The sequence below is a fragment of the Pempheris klunzingeri genome, chromosome 3, assembly GCF_042242105.1.
Source record: "Pempheris klunzingeri isolate RE-2024b chromosome 3, fPemKlu1.hap1, whole genome shotgun sequence".
In the NCBI taxonomy this organism is placed as follows: domain Eukaryota; kingdom Metazoa; phylum Chordata; class Actinopteri; order Acropomatiformes; family Pempheridae; genus Pempheris; species Pempheris klunzingeri.
Genome location: NC_092014.1, coordinates 5,035,470 through 5,057,166, shown reverse-complemented (window position 1 = coordinate 5,057,166; position 21,697 = coordinate 5,035,470). Strand labels below are relative to the sequence as shown.

Here is a 21,697-nt window from a genome sequence, read left to right as displayed (position 1 = left end):
AATTGCATGTTAACCAAAACTGTTTTCTGGACTGGAGGATGTATTCAGGATATATATATATATATATATATATATATATATATATATATATATATATATATATATATATATATATATATATATATATATATATATATATATATATATATACACATACATACATATAGTAAATGTTTTATTTAATATTTCATTTTTTCTATTTTTAGTGTAATTGCTTGTATATCTTCTTTGAGCATAAGGAACTACAAAAAGACAAAAAAAAATGACTTTGAGATCTTGAAAATAAGAAATGAATAGTTTTTACTGACAGTAAACTGCTTTTTTGAGGCAGGTGAACATGTTTGGAGTTACTTTTATCCATTTTTTTTTTGTAGATGCTGCTTGTACTCTTGCATAATTGCAGTAATGTCATTTTCATCAACACTACTGCAAACACGGTGAGTCTTCCTGTGTTTTCTGCAGGTTTTTGCGTGTCTCTGTGACTTTCCAAACACAGGTGATGAGAGCTCCAGGCGGCGCGCGGCTCTCTGCATCCTCACGAGTGTCTTCACCGTTGCCAGGACGACCAGAGGGGGCTGACCCCGGCCACGTGACAGATAGCAGGCAGTCCGCGCCGCCGCTCCTGCTGGTAGTAGTGGTGTGTGCGAGTGTGTGTGTGTGTGCATGTGTGTGTGTCTGCTGCTGCCTCTCACACACTTTGGCAGCGGTCGGCCCGAGCGCACAGCAGAGCCTGACGTCTGGAGGGAGGAAAGCGGAGACAGGTAGCTCTCAGTCCGGGCATGAAAGATGGAGCTCTCGGCTGTGGGAGATCGCGTTTTCGCCGCGGAAGCCATACTGAAGCGCCGCGTCCGTAAGGTGAGCTACAGCCGCCGCCGTCCCGCGTGTTTTTGACTTCTCGCAGATGTTGGCCAGCACGGCACGGCACGGCACGGCTCCAGTCCATAGGCGCGGGGCTGTCTTCTTGCCCCTATGCAATGCTATAGAGGCCTTGCGGCTAACGGTTGCCTTTACTTTACTAGCCAGCGTTAGCTAGCAGCTAGCTAGCGAGTCACGGCTCGAACATTCAGACATTAGCAGGGTAATAAAAACAGCGACACAAAGAAGGGGCTAGCTGCAGAACAAGCCGAGGGGACCGGGGCTGTGCTGTGAAATGGAGGGGCCTGGTTTCCCTGCCAGCTAATGGCAGCTAAAGCTATACGGCCACAGTCGTTGTGCATTTTAAATCCCGTGGAAAAGGTGTTTGTAGCTCCCACATTAAAGCCCGCTGTAGACCACTGCTTTCCTCTGCAGCTTGTGAAAGATGGTTCCCAAAACATTTGTCCTTGCACTCATCAACTGTTGATGGGAGAGGAGTCTCCCAGCCGTGGCTGACTTCTAGTAGTTTCTCAGTGTTTTATCACTCTGGTGTTGCTTGTATGCTGGAAAAGACCCTATAAATCATGGTAGGGCTCCATCTTAAGTGGCTGGTACATACACAGTTAACCAGCAGGCCCACCAGGCCTCCAACTACTTCTCAATCGCCTGCTGCAACTTCAAAGTTGTACCCATTATTGTGAGATGAAAGTGATCCAAGCAGCTGCACAAAAGCAGGAATAATATGTTTAGGTTTAAGATTAGAGACTCAGCCTTTTTTAAGATGATGCAGACAAGCTGCTAATGTTTGTGTGTGATGTAGAAAAACTCTTAAAAATGTATGATGTCCATATTATTGTTGTGAATATATGGGATTTAAATGTTGAGAGCCAGGATGAGCTCCATGAGCGAAGAACGTCCCCTGTTACCAGACAATTTTTTTTTTCCCTTCTTTGAAATATAATCAAGATTGAATATGACATCTACCAGACTAGGGCTGAATTGTGGTTAAATGAATAAAATGTTGTTGTGTTGGATGAGAGGTTTTTGTGCTGTGTTTCCTGGTAACTCTCAAATGTAGATTAACATGAGACTAAAGGCTGCTCAGCAAAAAGGATGCTGCTGCAAATGTGTTACAGATTTAAGGGATTTTTTTTTTTTAAAATCTCTTGCGCTTGTTTTTTTTTTTTTTTTTTTAAATCCACCATCTGTCTTTTTCTTCCAGGGAAGGCTTGAATACCTGGTAAAATGGAAAGGATGGGCAATGAAGTAAGTGCTATTCTGAACTTTGACTTATTAGACTGATAATTGTAAGCATCTTTAAAATGAGACTTTGTGAGTCTGTGTATGCTGTTTTTGATTGCCTCAAATTAAACAGAAGAAAATGTGAATTAAATCCCCTTTGGTGGTACAAAGCCTCCTTTGTTGTGTGTTTTCTTCATGTTGCGCCATCCTTGTGTAGGCACAGCACATGGGAGCCAGAGGAGAATATTCTGGATGATAGGCTGATACTGGGCTTCGAGCAAAAGTGAGTAAAGTCGGTGCTTTAGAAATATACTCATTTTGCACAGTTTTCTCTGTGCTTAGACTCTGTCAGTGTCTGCTATGCTTAGTTTTTGAAATATTTTTGTTTATTTCAGTTTCTAGTCTTACTTTTACTCGTTGGTATACAGTATGTCCTGACTTTCTGTTAACTCCCATGTATGTTACAGTAAGTGCTCACGCCCGTTTCTGCTTTTATCTTGTCTGTTAGTGTCTTTACATCCCTCCTCCTCTTCTCTTCTCATCCTCCTGATTGTTAAACATCCATCTCAGCTGAAGTCCTTTATGTCTGCTGCCAAGCCACTTGAAAGCCTTGTGCAGCTCACAGAAAGTAGCAGTACAGTAAACTAAAATGGACTCTATAAAACAGGCAAAATTAAGAGAAACGCATCAAAATAGAAACTGCAATGGACGTGTAAAGACAGGGAATCTGTCTGTGTTCAAGCATGACTTCAAATGTTCTCTCTGCCCGACTCAACTGCTCTACTTTCACCCACCCACAGCTTTCATCACTGTCTTCTCTTTTGATTCGTTATACTTGCTCTCGTTGTGGTGTTCTTTTTTTAGTCTGTCTCTACTTTTCTGATTTGTATTGTCGTTACTGTCATTTCCTTTTTTTTAATAGGGAACGACAAAGGGAATTGCATGGGCCGAAGAAACGGGGGCCCAAACCCAAAAACTTTGTCATGAAGGTACTTTTTTGTTTTTTTTTAATGTTTATTTTAATGTTTAAGCAAGAAGATGAGCCTCTCAAGGTCAAGTAGTGTTTTAAAAGACACTGAAACACATCAGCAGTGATTGAAAAGTCAGTCATGTACAGCGTAAAAACTTCCAGTGATGCACAATGAGCTCATATTTTAAAATTATTTTAAAATTTAAGCCAAAGTTCTTCCTTTTAAAACCTACCTACTGGTAACTGTTGCCATAATTTGTTCAGTCTCCTCAAACAGGCACCATTGTTCAAGTAGCAGCACTTTACAGGAAAGTGTGCTGTCAGATTTGAACCATTTAGAAAAGCAATGACATTTCATTTTGTTGACAACCAACCACCGACATATATTGCTGTTCATATTTTGATCACATAACCAGGAAAAGTGTCCAACTACATGATAGACTATAGTTATTGCTTGGATGTCTAAAACTTTTTTAGGCTCACATGGGAAACAAAGTGGGTGCTGTGTGACCCACGCCTTCAATTTGTCAGTGCAAATGGTGGTGAAGGAGGCAGGTTCTCAACAAAAATAAAGCTCACACCCCTGCACAAATGTTTCTGAATTCTTTATAATCTCCCTCAGGCTCGTGCTCAGAGAGGAGAGACCAGCAGCCGAGCCTCAAACACCCGCCAGACTAAATCGCGCTCCTCCTCGTCCACTTCCAGCCGTGCAACCCCTTCCGCCTCCGCCTCCGCCTCCACTGCACCTCATCAGTTAGCCTCGTCGTCCTCCTCTTCCTCAAGCATGGCGCCCACTCCTAAACTCAATTCCCTTGCAGCCACCCACAAGCTGAAGAAAGACATTCACCGTTGCCACCGCATGTCCAGGCGCCCGCTGCCCCGCTCAGACCCCATGGGGCCCACCTTCTCCAACTCCAGTGGCTTCCCCTCCCGCCTGCACGTCTCCCCTTTCTCCGAGACCGTCCGCATCCTCAACCGTAGAGTCAAACCCCGGGAGGTCAAGAGAGGTCGGATCATCCTCAACCTGAAGGTCATTGACAAGCACGGTAGGGGCGGCGCGGCTGCCAGCAGCAGGAATATCACAGCAGGACGCCAAAACATCCCCTCCCGCAATCGCATCATTGGGAAGAAAGGAGAGGCACCCTATAGACCTTTCCAGCCTCCTCTGAAGATGCTGGGGTTCCCGATGTACGGGACGCCATTTGGGCTACAATGTGGAGGCACTGTGCCTTTTCCCTCCCACCCAGGGTCCAGCACAGGGGCCAAGGACACCCGGTCCACTTCCTCCCAGTACCGGTCACCTCCTTCTCCTTCCAGCTCCAGCAGCTCTGAAGGAAAATCTCCCACCGACACCTTAGCTGCTCAGTCCCAGTCCGCCTCAGGAGCCTCACCTTCCAGTGAGTGTCCCAAGTCCAGTAAATCTCACACAGAGACCCAGAAGGGCCACAGCGCCAAACCCCCTGCTCCAGCACCGTCCTCAGTTGCAGACCCCATGGTGTCAGCATCTTCCTTCCTGCCTTCCTCACCTTCTTCTTCCTTGGAAGACGAGGAAGAGGATGGTGCACAGGACCGTTCGGTGCCCTCAGAGGGAGGCAGGAAAAATCCTCGCCAACGCAGGGCTAAGCGCCAGCTGGCCGCCGCCCCCGCCTCCGTCACCCCGGGAGACCAGAGCTCTGGTCCCGCCGAACCCCCATCTAAGCGGGTGCCTGCAGAGGGAGACCCCGACTGGCACCCTGAAATGGCACCGAGCTGCAAGGATGTGGTGGTCACCGACGTCACCACCAACCTCGTCACCGTCACCATAAAAGAGTTCCCCTCCCCCGCCTCCTGCCCCGCCTCGCCCTCCGCGAGCCCCGAAGACGCCTCCTCCCCTCCCCCCAACACCACCTCTGACGACCCCTCTCCAACCAAGCCATAGGAGATCAGATGAGATGAGGCCAATTGCCATTGATGATAAAAAAAAAATTATATTTCATGCCAGTGTTGCCACTTCAGCCCCCTAATACCTTTTACTTAAAGGTGTGTCCATATTTGTGTAACGATTGATGAAATGTAATGTCACTTAAGACCGCCCAGCCATTGAATAGTAAAAACAAGAAGTAAAAAGATATTTTTTTTAAAAAAGAGAAGTGTATAATTTCCAAAAAGGGGCAGCTAATATGCCCTTCTCGTCACTTAAATTGCCATATTTTGTCCACTTGCACAGCAGTGACTCTTTGAAGCAGACTTGGATGGAAATGGTATTTGTTTTCTTTCACTTACTTGAAAAAAGTCCAAGTCCAAAAAGTGAAACCCTCACCCATCTGGTGTGTGGGGCGAGTGTTTGTCAAGCACACTTGGTGTACGTGAAAGGACCAAATGCTCTTTTGATTCAGGCGCTGCTGCGATGGCTGATATTGACAGCCTTCAGGTGTTATGCCAATTTCCCGCCCCCCCCGTCATTGGAGGTCCAGCTTGTTAATGACAAATGAGGTGATGTGTTCTTGCACTTAACACAGTTGGACTCTCATATATTGCATCAATACAGCGAGGTAAATGCAATGCACTTGACTGCATCGAAAAATGACCTATTTTATGTAGTTCATCAGTTTTTCAAGGCCTTTTCCTCTTGCTCTCTTGAACGCACATGCATATACATACAGTATGAGTAAGTATTTATATGCACGCACAACCTTAAAAGCTGCAAAAGAATATACAAAAACAATAGTTTTAAGTTATTGCTGTCCTTGCCGTCTTTCCCTGCTTGCCTTTATTTCTCACACACCCACCACTTTCTTTAACTCCGTGGCGTCCACCAAGACTCTAAACTGGCCTACAGTTTGTTGTAAAATGTTTTCTTCAGGCCTAATTTGAACTGTTGAACTTCTCAACTTGTCATGGTCTAGATGGTCCATGAGGTGAACACAGTTCATGTTGAAGCCATCAACTAAATGCAGCTAGAAAAGCAGTTTGTTGAACCTTTGAGCAACTTGGCAGCTGTTTGTAGTCTGTGGGACATGTATCCAGGCAGTTTTGGCGTGTAGAAATCAATAGTGATAAGTTTGTCTGATGACCTTCCACTTTGGCAGGTAGCGCAAACTGATTTTACCCCCTGCTTTGTTCTTGTGGCTGTTGCCAGTCAGTCATTTAGCTAAAATTGCTTCATTAGTGTTCTTTAGTTTCAATAAAGGTTCATGTAGCGTAGTTCAGTCTCTTCCGGCTACCCATAGGGCTAGAGAAACCAAACCAGGCCAAAATAGTGCCAGGAATTTGAGTACAAAGGTTGTTTTCAGCCAACTTATCCACTAACTAAGGCGTGGTAATGGGATACTGTGCCCCCATTGTTAGACCATGGAGGTTTTAGTATCTGTGAAACTAACTAGAAAGATCCCTTTCTCAAACTTTCCATATATGTCATGTTCTGAACTACGTAGACACAGCTTGAGCTTTTCTCTTGACTTTACATCATGTGTAGTAGAGACCATTTTCTGTATAATGAACAAATAATTTCAGCAGCAAACGTACGACAGGTTTCCGTATCCCTGCTGGTGTTTTTGTAGCAAACTTGTGGGTGACGGCGGTTACCGTTCCACTCCTGTTGATGGTTTGACCGATGCGGTCGACCTAACTCTGTCCAAAATAAGATCCTCTGTGTACATGTTGTGTCAAAACTGGCTAAAATGCAGTGAAGACCGCAAGTCGCACTGCTGTTGATTGTCATGAGCTCGCATTTGAAATAACACGCTGTTTTGCCTGTTGAAGATCAGCCACTGTCTGTAGCAATGCTGCTTGCCACAAGACAGCATTGTCCTTATTTGTTTGTTGTGTTGCAAGTTTGCCACGAGCCAATCGTGGCCCACCCTTTAACAAACTGGGGTGTGTTTGAAATCTAAGTGAAATTCAGTTCCACTTTAACTAGCACTTTGCATTGTGCTTCAGTTAGAACGTCCCAAACTACTGAGTTTTAGGCTCCTGTTTTGGTCGCATTCTTTCTGCTGAAGTGTCTGTGTGCAAAGCACCATGTCCTGGCTTTAGACCCGGACCTTTGACCTGGTAACTGTCATTCCTTACCCGTAGTTACACGGTGATCTTGAGCACATGCAGAGGAACCATTAGGAATTAGACCCAAGGGTGCATTGACATACCAGGCTCAAACATGGAAAACATGCTCTCTTGCTGCTCAGTTTTTTTCCAGTGGGAAATTGCCTCAATACAAATGATAATTTGTCTGTGCCTGATAAATTTATCTGCTTTGTACTTCTCCTGCCACTTGTCCAGGTTGTTATCAATCAGACGCATTACTTTTGCTGATCAGTTGACCAGGTGTTCTGTTTCCTGCCTTACTGCTCTTACCTGTCACCAAGGCAAAAATCCCAAACTCACGACGTGTTTTCTGACCAGAGAGCAAAAGATGTTGCCGCTGTTGTTTTCTCCAAACACATCAGGTGTGTTGTTTTTCAGTGTCTGGTTAGAAAAACAGGACACACTCAGAGGGGGTGACCCACTGTCCACCACGGTTGATCGTGATTCTCTGCAGGTTGCTTCCAGCAAAATGCCTGAAAGTTTTTTTTTTTGTTTTTTTTTACCTTCAAGGGCACCTGAAGTACTTTAAAAGAAACCTGGCCCTTTTCTACACAAACTATGAATTATTTGCTGGTGCAGTCTGCTCTTTCTAGACCTTCCTGGACCTTGGCTCTCACTCTGGTGTACCTGTGTGTTACAATATTAAAAAAAATCTTCCGCATGTGTTGCCTTATAGCTGCTCTGTTCAACCCCAGTTGCACGCCAGGCGACGTTTACCTCGTCCTACTCCGCTCTTGCATACTTTAAAGAAGAAAAGAAAAAAAAAAAAGAATACTTCCTTACCAGCCATGCCTTTGGTGGTAAGGTCAAGATGACAATATTGCAAACAGTAATAACTTTGATAGGCTTCTAGTGTCTCATTTTTTCAAAGTTGCAAACACAGCGTTCTCCATGTCTTCGTTAACACAGGCCTCCTCTCCTGTCATGTACTGGATGGTTCTAGTTGTTGTCAGTACTCTTTCAATACTCTCATAGGTTACACATGGAAGGATTTATTCCAAAATGACACATCCATTATATGAAGAAAAAAATGAAATGTTCAAATACAAATTGAGGTAAAAAGGACGGCACTCAACTTAAACCCCATATTTGACGAAGTGAAAACACAGACCGAGTCCTGTATATTCTCCAGAAACAAATGAACTAAAGGATTGTTTTCTTCTCCAAATGGATATATCGTGATTTGGAATAGATTTTTCCATCTACTATATCTTTAATATCTTTAAGTGGTGGATAGAAGTGACTCTTGCAGTTGGTAGATGTGTAAGGTATTAGGCTGCTAGGCGATGTTTCCAGCAGTTGATAGCAATGTTTTTCTTCTTTTTCCTTTCTCATATGGGTAGCACAACTCAACTTAGTGGCCTATCTTTCAACCAAATAGGGCTCTTGATTTTATTATTTGACTTTTTTTAAGCCTCTTTTCCCTTTTTGAATTGTTTTACATTTATATGTGTTGTAATTTGAAGTGCTAGATTTGTACTTGGCACTAATTTGGAAAAAAGGAAGGATCCTTGTTTAAATGTATGGATAAAGATGCTTAATGAGTTAAAAAAAATTGTGCTTTTTAAGCCTTTTTGTTCCCTTTGTACTGTACTTTAATACTTGTTTTTGAAATATGCATAATGTGATGCTGTTTATTTGAATGCTATTTTTAATAGTCCAATATGGGTTTGATCAGAAGGCAAACTCTGATTATTTTTTTTTTTAATGTGTCAAGACTGCAGTTTTGTCTGGTTTAATGCTAATATGAATTATGTACATTGTGTTGATGGTAATGAGGAGGAGATGGAGGATAATGATGACATTGTAATGTATCTGAACTTCTGAAGCATGTTTTGCAAACCCTTATTGTACAGATTATGTATTCAGTGTCATGTTACCTGTTACTGTTGTTGCTTTCTGTGTGTGTTTCTTGTACAAGGCTTTTAATTAAAAGCTGTTTAAAAAGCTTTGCTTTAATGTATTTTTTTCTTCAGCTCTTGTCTCATATGTTTGTGCCTGTGTGTTGACGTTGGATGTGGTTTTGATGGGGGGGGGGCAGGTTAAAGGAATTAATGTTCTTGCGTGATGACCTCATCAGCAAAAGTGTGCGATACTGAATTAACAGCTACGGGAATCAAAGTCGTTGTGATTTCTCTTATAAAGATTGAGTGAAAATTAGAATGTATATGAAACGGTTTTAAATAATGTGTTAAGCTCTTAAGTTGTACAAATCAATTTTTGAGAGCTGTATTAAATCCTCCTTAATAATTACCACCACTCACCGTACATTATCCTGCTTATTACACAGCTTCATACTAACGACATCAACAATTTGACACGGATGCTGACTTCAAAACAATTTTATTGATTTATTGGTTTTTGGCAAACAATCTCCTATTTCCACGCTGAGTAGACGCACAGCAACATTAGCATCCATTAAGAGTAACGTTCAGGCCGCCTCGTGAATGTAAATCGAATATTCACCCTCCATTTTGGTCTCCACCGGCTCCTGAGATAAATACCTGGCTCTTTAGCTGCTTAATGCTCCACCGTGTTCACCAGCTGCTGTCGGTGCTGAGCTGGTGACGTGCAGAAGGTTTATCAGAACTTTTTCACTGAGAAAAGCTGCAGCTGTGGTTGGAAATGAGGTCGATAAGACGGCTGAATTAAAGAAAGAAAAATAGGTTGAAATTCTCCCTTTGGCTGAAGGGAAATGTAGAGTCAGGTGAAAAGGTTAATTAGTGCAGCTTTAAAGCCCGAATCTGAGAGCAGATGATGTTCAAGGTACATATATAAACAGCACATTGAGTCCAAACTTAGACTGAGAAGAACTAAACTAAACAGGCTTAGTTATATTTTTCCTGGTACTGACACTAATATTCAAGCTGTACTTCCAAAATGCCCCACAGAGAGGCGCTGTTGAGCCACTGGTGCGTTCATGTTCACAGAGCAGATTAGATGTCTCTTTCATGGGGATTGCGAAGGCTGGGATGATTTTAAACCGGGGTATTCATCTCTCGGTGTATTATTTATGCCTAGATGAATACATACATCAAGTTCAAACAACTTTCTTTTCCACAGGCAGTGTTTTTGTTTCTTTTCCTTCTCGTCACACTGTTGTAATGGATGTAAAAAGCAGTCACAGAGACTGACATGAAGCGATGATGCTCTGGTTCCTCGTCACTTATTTCTGTACTCCCTCTTTTTCTATTTCTCGCCTATTCCCTCGCTGGCAGGATAACGCTGGGCTCATGAGCCAGATGGAGTTAAAATAGTCAGGGCACTTTGAAACGAGTGGCCCACATCTGTGTGTGCGTGTGCGTGCAACATCAGCCACCTCTGGAGATTAATCCACAATCTAGGCTACTGGTCTCTGCAGGGAAGCCTGACTGGACTGGTGTTTGAGCCTCTGACTGGATACTTAAGCTTCATTTCAAACCAGGCATTCTGGATATTTTCATGTGCTATTTGTTCCTTGAGGATGAAGACCACCGCTGCTGTGGGCCATTCAGAGCTTTTACATTCAGATCTTAACATTTCAGAGGAACAGTTCTTACTGAGAGTAAGATGAGAAGGTTGATACCGCTCTTAAGTGAGTGATAAATATGATGCTACTGAAAGCAGCTGGTTAGATTATTTTAAAATTAAGACTGAAAACAGGTTAGTTTGGCACTAAAACAAAATCTGCACCTCGGTTGATTCACCAGACATTATACTTTATCTTATTAGTTGAATCCACATAAAAACAGAAGTGTTAAAATAACAACAAATTCCAAGTAGAACAATCTCCTTGCAGACCTTGTAGGGGAAATAAGTTAAGGAAGAAAGGTGAAAGAAGTTTTTCTGTAAATACCCATGTGAAGTTGTTTAGATACTGAAGTACTGAACCTTGTGTCACAAGGTTAGGTTGTGTTAAGTAAAAAAAAAAAAAAGCTTTGTAAAGGATCAGTTCTTCAAACTCAAAGAGCACCAGCTTCCCTATAGACTTCTATTGAAAATCAGAAGTCATGCAAGAGAAACTTAATCAGAGAAGATAGAAGAAAAGGTCTCCACCAACGGCTGTGTCTCAACAAACGCTCACCTTTTATACCTCTACAGATTGCAGTGTTGAAATATCTTAACTATCGGATGGATTGATAAGAAATTCTGCACAGGCATTCATGTCCCTCCTCTAGACACGATGAGCGGTAACGTACTTTTCCACCAGTGCCAAGTCAAAGTAAAATTATTATTCATCCAGTACGTTGCTTCAAGATCAAAAACACCTGAAAAACAAATATTCTCAATCAGCCTCGGCTGTACTAAGTGTTCAGTCCTAATGATCAAATATAAGAAGCTAACACGCTAACGAACATCATGTGTTATCCCCAACAGCATGCCGACTGTAGCGGCTGTGCCGCTGTGCATGTAGCATGGCTGTAAACTTGTTCAATCAGAAATACTGTGCTCTGTTTGACCCTCTGTTGACATGTATTGTGGGAGGTGCAGCATAGGCAGATTAATTTAAAGTGTGTTCACTAACAAAGTGAATTTTGGCTTTTCATCACAAAACGAACTCCTGAAGCAAATGAGCCTCAATATCAAAGATTCACATGAGGTCACGTGGTGGACGGAGTTTTCCTTTAATGCCGTGTTAATTAGCACATTCCCTCCCCTGATTGCCACTGTGATGCGCCTTTTCCCAGCCGCAGTGAGCCACCCTGCGGAGAGAAGATCCATCATGCATTGCAAGTATCCATTTGATTTGGACTTAAATCAAGAGCAAACTTTTTAAATGTGCTTTATCCAGGCTGTGAGGCGTTTGAGTGAGAATATTTATTTGTTGAATAAGGCCGCAGAGGACTAATGTGTCAGGGTCGGATCACTTCTGTTGGCGTCGAGTAGTTTTAGTTTGCACCGCCTCTCAGGGAGTTCTTCCTCCTACTCAGTCAAAAAACCTTAGTGTTTAAAAGTCCTGGCTTTTAGTATTTTGTCTTCTGTTGAACAGTACCTCCTCTTCCTTCCTTCATTGTTATTGTCACCTCTGTGGATTCATGCATGCTGTACATATTGTACGCCTGACAAGGTCAGACTACTTCAAGTATGTTGAATTATGCCATTGCATTGTTGTGCGCATGTGGCCTGTACATAAATGAGGATGTGCACTATATATTTGTGCAGCCTGGTCTTCTTAAACTGGTTTGAATGAAAAGATTTTGCATCTACCTTGCTGTGATAAAGTGTTATGAAGAATCATTCAATTAGAAGTATCTCCAAACTCAAACTAGAGTCAAAATGCCTTTTTTTTAAATTACAAAATCACGTCAAACCTATCAAAAATCATGCCAGACACACACATTCACACAATAACTGTCCCTTTTTGTCTTAACCCTCTTAGCACACACACACACACCCACACACACCTTGACCCCTAATCAGGACCTCTGGAATGACATTTCCCTCATTAGGACCTGGCTCAAGTTCCCTTGAGGACCACTGGTCCTCTGAAGGTCGATGTTTATACTGTAAGTGGTCCTAGCAAGTATAGAAACACACACACACACACACACACACACATTCTGCGAGACACTCATTGACATAAGCCCCTTACCCAAACCTTAACCAGCACAACGAAATGCCTTACTATCACCCTCAGCCTTACCTTAACATAGACCAAATCTAACCTGCATCTTAAAACCAAGTCTGAACCCTCAAATGGTCCTTTGGATTTGTGAAGACCGGCCACAATGTCCTCATCTCTCAAAAATGTCCTCACTCTGCAGGTAAAAATACATGTTTTGGTCCTCAGAGCACACACACACACACACACACACACACACACACACACACACACACACACACACACACACACACAAACACACAAACACACAAACACACACACACACACACACACACACACACACACACACACACACACACACACACATCGATCCATCACTGCCTTGTTTGTTCACGCTGCTGCTGGAGGTTCACCTCTGCTCTGACTGACGCATGCCCACAGCCTCGCTCCTCCTCTCCTCACGGTCCCCATGGTAACGCACGCAGGAGAGCAGCTTAGCAACACCGAGGCGGAGAGGGAGCATCTCTGGTCCAGACAGCGCGGTGCCATCAATATCACACACAGGAGGCGGCGAGAGGAAAACAGCAGCGCCTCTGGCAAACATCCTCCGTACGTAAGTGGCACATTTTCACATGAAACCACTGACAGATAATCTGAGGTGTCAGGCTGAGTTCAGTTCAGAACTGGATCGTGATTATTTTCGGGTAATGCAGTCTCCCCACACGCTGCTGTACGGAGTGAGGCTGCGCTCTGTAGCCGCTTACAGCCTCCGGGAGGGAGACATCTTTCGGTTTCCAGCTGCGTGCATGTCGTCCTTTTTCTCTGAACCTTAATTCTTCTCATCGCTCTCCACAGTCACAATGAAGTTTGTGGTGGTGCTCGTGGGAGCGGGCACTCTGGCCTTCCTCGGCGCGGTCATCTGCATCATCGCCAGTGTTTATCCCCGGAAACGCGCCGCGCCTCTCAGCGACAACGGCACCCTGACGTCTGAGACGCTGCTGCAGCCTCTGGAGCCCGGATCGGTGGCACATGCCGGGCCGCTGGGCGCCCTGCACGGCGCCGAGTCCTACGGTGGAGGGAACGGGCTCGGCGGCATCGGCTTGGAGGTTCCCACTCTGAACGAGCTCAACCTCGGGGAGGAGACAGGCGGGGGGTCCGCGAAACAGTTCAGCTTCAGCCGGCTGATCTGCACGCCTGTCCCGGTCGGAGAATGCAAGACCAAAGATCTGAGGCAGCGGCGGGAGCAGGAGCAGCAGGCGGACGAACCGCTGCTCGGAACCGGGGATGAAGACTGGACGTACCTCCGGACCACCGCGGAGGAGCTCCGGCAGACGGTCCTGCAGCAGAACGACCAGATCCTCATGGACCACAGGACCATCCGGGAGCTGACGGGGAAGCTGAGCGAGTGTGAGAGCGGCCTGGAGGACGAGAGGAACGTCCCGGAGCGGAGCATCGGTGTGTGGAGCGGAAACCGCCGGGTCATGGCCGGGGACGAAGTGAGCTCCTCCGCCGCGGCGCAGCTGCAAACGGCTCGGGCTGTGGAGGAGCTGGCCAGGGCCATCATGGACCTGAAGGACCGCATTGAGAAACTCGAGGTAAGACTGGACAAACTTTGGCAAAACCTGTTGTTCTCGCTATTTATCCTCCTGTTTGGGTTTTGTTTGACAGCAGGAGATTTGGGCTGAAGCCCACATCATGAATTAGCCACATGAGTCTCTGTTGTCCACTGACTAGATCTGAATGGTCCATTAAACAGCCTGTTGTCCCACAACTGACATCCACTGAGAGGAGCCGTGTCAGACCTCAGAGTGTCTTATTTAGTTTACCCAGATTAAAGCAGTCAGATCAGAAACATGTCGTTATTATAATCTATAATAAAGGCCAGCTGTGCAGTGCTGGTTATGTTCATCATCTTAGGTGCCCTGGTCTTCCTCACAGCACCCTCCCTCCTCCTCTTCCTCCTCCTCTCTCTCTTTTATCTTCACCTCACTTCTCCTCTGACAACCCACCGGTGACACAGGCGCTCCTCATCTCTTGCACACGCTCCCCACGGACCCATGGGAAATCTTTCCACCTGCTGGCACTCACATCCCTCTGCAACCCCCCCCCGGCCGCCTCTACCCTCTACCTCCGCATCTGACAGCAGGATAGAGACATAAATAAAAGATGAAGCTGGCTGGACAGGAAAGAGGGTGGTGGTGGCGGTGCCGAGGGGGTGGTGGTCAGGTTCCCAGTGTGTGTGTGTGTGTGTATGTGTGAGCTGAGATTAAGACATAGGCAGGCTTATATCCACACACACACACACACACACACACACACTGCTGCATCACTGCCAGCCCTCTCCAAGCACAGTCAGTTACAAGGTTGTCTCCGTCAGTGTGAATTTATATCCTGGATGTCCAGATCCAGTCCTGCCTCAGCAACTCTCTTGATATTATATATCACCCTGGCAGCTGCCTCATCCACACTAGCAGCAGCATCTCTCTCCTTACTGCTGCTACACCAACACCGCTTTTTTTTTTTTTTTCCCAACTTCTGCTATGCATACTAATACCGCTGCTGTGCTACTACTATCATCAGTGCAACACCCCTAGCTGCATTCTTACTCATGCTCCTGCCAGGAGTGGAGATCCACACAATTCACAAATAAGTTGAGTAAGCACTGATGAATGTTTCCTTGCCTTTCTCTCTGTCATTGGATGAACAGTGCATATAATAATCAAGTGCTATATATATTGAAGATGCTATATATAATAGTGATTGAACATAGACTTTTATGCTTTGCCTTCAGGATACAGTATGTGGACTTTCACACATTACATTGACCCAGCTCCACCCACACACATCAATAGTCAATCAAGACAGTCACCTTCTCTCCAACAGACAATGCTTTGGCAAATTGATCAGTACAGTCATTGATCGCAGACACCCGGTCGACACACACTTAGGAAGGAAGAGCCCGAGATGTTGAAGCAGCCTGTTGCTCTTCATTAAATCTTGACAAAGGAAACATCTGCATGCTTAGGTTCAATGCAAATATTGATTTGAAAAGCCGAGCTTTCATTAGAGCGACATTATAAGAGCACACGTGCTTTGAGTGCACACAGGAAATGCAGTTCGTAAATGCAGTTCCCAGGAATCAAACACACAGGATGCTCAGTAAGCGACCAGGAAATATAACAGAAACACGCATAAGAAGTAATAAAAAGGCCAAGTAATATATAATATTGCACATTGTGTGGCCTTCCAGCAGCGTCATGAGTGAGCTGATTTTCTGAAAAATGATTAATTTGATTAGAGAAAAACAGAAGATACGCCAACGGCTACTACTCCTAAAAATCAGTCGATGCTTTGAACTAAATGATGCAAACACCAGCGTGCAAACGTGCCCACTATGATAATGTTAGCATGCTGGTGTTTAGCAGATACAATCACTGATCGCCGTGTTAGTTTAGCGCTCCATAATTTACTGTTTACCAGTGAACAGAGTAGAGAGTGAGGATTTTGGGAATATCATTAGTTTTTGAGCTGTTGGTGACACTAGAGGAGAAGTCAGGGGATCACCAAAATGATTGCAATTCATCCTGAGGGCGATGTGAATACATGTATTACATTTTATAAACATTCCTCTAAATTTGTTGAGATATTTAATTAAAAAACAAAACTCTTAATCTCTGCTCTCTCTATTTATTGATGTCTATTTGTGAGTATTGAATCATTGAACACCTACTTCACCTTTGTTGTCTCTCAGGCAGAGATAGGCCCCGCTGCCTTGAACCTCACCGACACACCCGTGGGTGGGAGCAGCAGCAGTGGCGGCAGCCCGGCTGGCAACACCGGCAAGGCTCCTGCTCCGCCAACAGGCAGTGCTTCCTCCCCACCTGCAGCGCCTGCCCCAGGGGGTCGCCGTCCTGCTTCCCCCGCTTCGCCTGCCCACAAGCCCCCATCTAAGGCCTCCCCTGGGCGCGGAAAGGGCACCTGGAGGGTGGAGGACCTGGAGGGGGAGCTGGAGAGGAAGATAAAGATGCTGGAGAAGGAGCGTCAGGCCATGAGGAAGGAGACGCAGGGCCAACACGAGAAGATCAACCAGGGCATCGACACCGTCAGCCACCGCGTCACCGAGCTGGAACACAGTGAGTCTGGGGGAGAAAGAGGAGGAAGTGGAGGAGAGTGATGAAGGAAGGGATGTATGGATGAACTGATGCTCACAAAGGCAAGAGGCAAACAAAAGCATTACCAAGCTGGCGTACATGAAAGCTAAAATGAAACTTTAATAAGCACTGCGGGTGAACTGGGCCATCACAGCAGTCGAGAATAAAGTGTAGATTAAAATAACACGATTAATGAATGTGAAATGTGAAAAAGGGGCTGAAAATAAAACAATTACAGCAAAAAAGAAAATGAAACGAAAAAGAAATGGCCTTAAATCATTTGCTGCTTTTATTCGTAACCATTAGATTTCCATAATCATAATAATTCATATGAAAGATCTTTACTTTTACTTTACTTACTTTATAGTTGGCAGTCCTGTTTTTCTGAATGTCAGCTTTTCTCTAGTAGAAGCAGAGAGCGGGAAGAGACTGTACAAAGGAGCAAGATGTTTGATAATAGAGGTGGAAGTTTGGAGGGGAGATGGAGAGTTCATGAGGTGAAAAGAGGAAGGTTAAAAAGGAAAGAAAAAGCACTTCTCTATTCTCTATTTAGCTCTTTCATTCTCCCAACCTCCCCGACTGTCTCTACATCGTCTCTGCCTTACGAGCTGCTGTGTGGCCTCGAGTCAGACACGCTGATCATTAACTGTAAGGCTGTATGGCAGGGACAAGTGCGAATAGAATCATATTCGTATAAATTGCCCATTAGTGCATCTCCATTTTCTCCCTCTGTCTTACTCGTCCTCTTTATCTCCCTCATCTGTGTCTCCACAGCGCTGACGGAGCCGTCGTTCCCTGACGGCTTTGTCCTCTCCTTCCCCATGAGAACCAACTACATGTATGGCCTGGTGAGAAAAGAGATAACGGAGATGTATGCCTTCACTGCCTGTGTGTGGCTGAAGGCCAAAGAAGGGGGCATCGGCACACCCTTCTCCTACTCAGTCCCGGGGCAGCCTAATGAGCTGGTGCTGCTACAGGGAGTCCACAACCCCGTGGAGCTGCTCATCAATGACAAGGTAGAGTTTTGTATCATATCATTTTACATACCCGAGGATTTGAACCACACCTAAAGTGATTAGAAGATACATTTTCTGTGCTTATAGGAAGCCTGGCAGTCTTCTTGTGCAGGTCAAGAGACATTTATTTGACCATGGATGTGAATACAATCTGTCACAGCATCCCTTTACAGTGGAAGCACTTGCTTAACCGATGAGCTAATTTAAAGGGACCCTCGCTCCAGTGTTCCCGTTGTTTAAGCCAGAAACAATTAAGGAAACATCTTATTCCTTCTGAGAACCGCTGTGGTAGAAAACAAGAGCTCATAGACCAGTCAGGCCTGTCTGTGTGAGGACACAAACAATATTTTTACCATATTATTGTATGAAAAATGTTGAACATGTATTTTTCCACAATAAAATGAGTGATGAAAACATGTTCATTGGCACATTACGTCAGAGTCAAAGAGAACAAATAGTAAAGCATTCAAATATTGTTTCAGTCTATTTTTAATTAAAGTTTATTCTAGGTTTGGGGATCCCCAAATAACCCCTGCCATCCATTTTATCGTGGGTAAAAAACATTTCTTCCCTCGCTACAGAAAAGGTAGAGCGAAAACAGATGGCACCCATTGAACAACACATTAAATATTTAAGACAACAAAAAGACAGAGATAAAGAAAATCACAAAGAGACAGAACATCAAAAGCAGTGACTAACTGCAGCATGAATGTGTCAGTAAATGACAATGTTGCTTTGGATCTATGATCAGATGTATTTAGTGATAACCTTGGATTGAATGGCGCCGAGTGCAAGCCCGTGTTCACTGTTTATCTTTTCACATTTGTAGTTGCTGCGGCCCACGGCAAACATGTGTTATTGAGGGGAGACGGCACAGAGGCAAGCTTTTTGCAGCTGTTGTTTTATATAATGCATTAATGCTCAGCTTTTATAGTGCCTACGCTTCTCGTTCCCATGGCAGACGGGAGTGGGGGGTTGCAAGTGTGGTAGAACGAGGGCAGGTTGGAAATGTCCAGTTTGCTGACATAAACCACCAGTGTGTTCACATTCTGCCCACTCTCTTCTAATCATAATGCAAGCGTGTCAGCTCAGTGGAAATCAGCTCGTCACTTTTCGTAAAGAAAAGTTGTCGTAACCACAGCGACTGTATCCTCTGACCTGCAGGTGGCGCAGCTGCCTCTTACCCTACCGCAGGACGAGTGGCAGCACATCTGTGTGAGCTGGACCCTGAGAGACGGAGTGTGGAAGGCCTACCAGGGGGGGAAGTTGAAGGGGAGGGGAGAAGGGCTGGCTGCCTGGCATCCCATCAAACCAGGAGGAGTGCTAATACTGGGACAGGAGCAGGTGAGATATACACATGGATGGATGGATGGATGGATGGATGGACAAGATTATCAATCAATCAATCAATCAGTGTTCATATAGTTATCTCAAGATGTTTTTCCAATAAAGAGCAGGTCTAGATGGTTGGGTAAAAAGACAGATGCATGTCAGGATGGAAGAGTGGATGAACAGATTGGTGGGTAGATGAATGGATGGACAGACTGATGGATAAATGGACAGATTGGTGGGTGGATGGACGGACTGATGGATAAATGGACAGATTGGTGGGTGGGTGGATGAACAAGAATTTCAACTGATAGATGGTTGGTTAAAAAGATGGATGAATGTCTGGATGGAAGAATGGATGGACAGATTGGTGGATAGGGGTATGGATCAACGATGGAAGCATGGATAGATAGATAGATAGATAGATAGATAAATAGATAGATAGATAGATAGATAGATAGATAGATAGATAGATAGATAGATAGATAGATAGATAGATAGATAGATAGATAGATAGATAGATAGGGAGCAGTATTTTTAGGGAGCAGCATTAGCTTTTCATACATGCACAGAAAGAAACCTAATTGTGTTGATCTCACGCTGGCCTGCCTCCCTCCTTCATTAGCGAGACACCCACATTACGTAACCATTATTATCCCTCCTCTCTGATGTCAAAAGAACAACCCAAAGCTCATTCTGCAGCCCATCGTCCTTGCATAAAAGATACAAAGCAGAGAGCTCTGAGTCCAATCCAGTTCTGCAAGATGATGCAATGATGCAACAAGACTTGATTTAATGGATATTTTTTAGAGGGAGAGCAAGTGCTTTATTAATCTCTGTTGGGGATGAATGACGAATTGCTGTTGTGTGAAAGTGTTGACCAGATTGTATGGGGGAAAATCCCAGGACATCCCCGTCAGAAGGGTGCTCTGAAGAGGGATAAACATTTTTAATCCAACAGTGGGGAGAATCATCACATTATTTTACTGCATTTTCATTCTTATATAACCAGGAGAGATGACCACAGTAGTATTCACTGTTCACCAGCTGCCTGAGGAGAGGAGTCATTTTGGGGATTAGAGGTATTAATTGTTAGTGTTCATCAAAACGAGACAATTTGAAGTCTACATTCATACAAAAATCATTCAGAAGGAAAAGTTGTTGAGTCCCTGAAATAGTTCCTGTGGTGAACAAGTGGTAGTAGGTGTTAATCCCAACATAATCCCAGCAAAAATTGGTCTCTTGGCTTTTCATGTTCACAATCTGACGTTCAAAACTCTTCTCTCCAAGGATACACTGGGCGGTCATTTTGATGCCTCCCAGGCCCTGGTCGGGGAGCTCTCCCAGTTCAACCTGTGGGATCGGGTGTTGAAGCCGGCAGAGGTGGCGGCCCTGGCTGACTGCAGCTCCTCAGCGCTGGGCAACATCGCACCCTGGACCGACCACGACGTAGATGTCTACGGAGGTGCCACAAAGGAGTCCCTGGACCCGTGTCACGCTGCCCAAAGATCCAACCCCTCCAGCCCGAAACAGTGAGGGGTGACTGGGAGTGGGCAGCCAAGGGCTGTCGTGTCTGAGAGGTTGATTTAGGAGATGATTAACGAGATGTATAACGATATATAACACACGGGGGTCTACAGTATATTTGTTGGAGATGGGAAGCTTGCCGGTGGACTGAAATATGTGATGGAGCTGTTGAGCTCCATATTAAGCTAAGTGCGGTGTATCAGTTTTGTTTTTAGTGTTGGTGTCCATGCTCATGTGTTTACTTCTGCAGTGAATTACAGTGAGTTTAGTCACAGAATCACCTTAGAGAAGGCTGCGTGGGTGGATCAACTTCTGGCATGAACAGGGCTCTGATGGAAGTATTCCATAACAGATTAATTTTTGGCTCTGGTTAGATGTGACACCCTCTGTTTTAGGTATTAATCTGTTTGGCCAGTTAACCATACATGGTTATTCAGGCAGAGGGCGTTGATTGGTTTGAATACAGCCGTGGAATGAACCTTTAATGATGCCATATCTAAGGGTTTCTTAATTTTTACAACTAAGAGACACAGAGTTCTGTCTCTCCACATCTTGTGTCCATTTGGTTGTGTTAAATGCTGAATTTTGAGATTCTGTCATGGTTATATTGACTTCAAAACTCAAAGAGAAACAAGCTGAGTTTTGTTCAGTTTTAACTGTGTATGCTCCTGTTGAGTAATGTCTGTGTACTTTTAAGTTTTCTACATTGAAATACCATGATTTGGTAAAGCAGTGGTCTTATAAATGTATATTGTGTAATGTATCTCTGCTAATGTTGCTCTGTGCCAGTCTGTTCCCTCTCCTGTGCTGTAGCCTCTCACAACACTCACAGTCCTGCAAAGTTACGTTGCAGCATTTGTCTTTACAATCGTGACAAAGGAGTGCTGTCAGCTGAGCTCTGAAATAAACACTTACCATCTATCTAAGCAGCACTATTCTCACACGGAAACTGTGACAAAGCTGTGTGAGTTTGGTGAAATTGTGTTGTATCCTTGAATGTAAA

The 21,697-nt window shown here is 44.5% G+C and overlaps 2 protein-coding genes across 2 annotated transcripts; both read left to right on the top strand.

Annotated features, from left to right (window-relative positions):
• The first annotated feature begins 680 nt into the window (after positions 1-680).
• Positions 681-6,568, top strand: cbx6a (chromobox homolog 6a). Its single transcript, XM_070827809.1, has 5 exons — positions 681-855; positions 2,078-2,121; positions 2,315-2,380; positions 3,020-3,086; positions 3,690-6,568. The coding sequence occupies exons 1-5, from the start codon at positions 787-789 to the stop codon at positions 4,983-4,985; spliced, it is 1,542 nt and encodes a 513-aa protein (XP_070683910.1). The 5' UTR covers positions 681-786; the 3' UTR covers positions 4,986-6,568.
• A 6,963-nt stretch (positions 6,569-13,531) lies between these two features.
• nptxrb (neuronal pentraxin receptor b) lies at positions 13,532-20,703 on the top strand. Its single transcript, XM_070828051.1, has 5 exons — positions 13,532-14,266; positions 16,423-16,804; positions 17,597-17,838; positions 19,003-19,182; positions 20,458-20,703. The coding sequence occupies exons 1-5, from the start codon at positions 13,532-13,534 to the stop codon at positions 20,701-20,703; spliced, it is 1,785 nt and encodes a 594-aa protein (XP_070684152.1).
• The last annotated feature ends 994 nt before the right edge of the window (positions 20,704-21,697 follow it).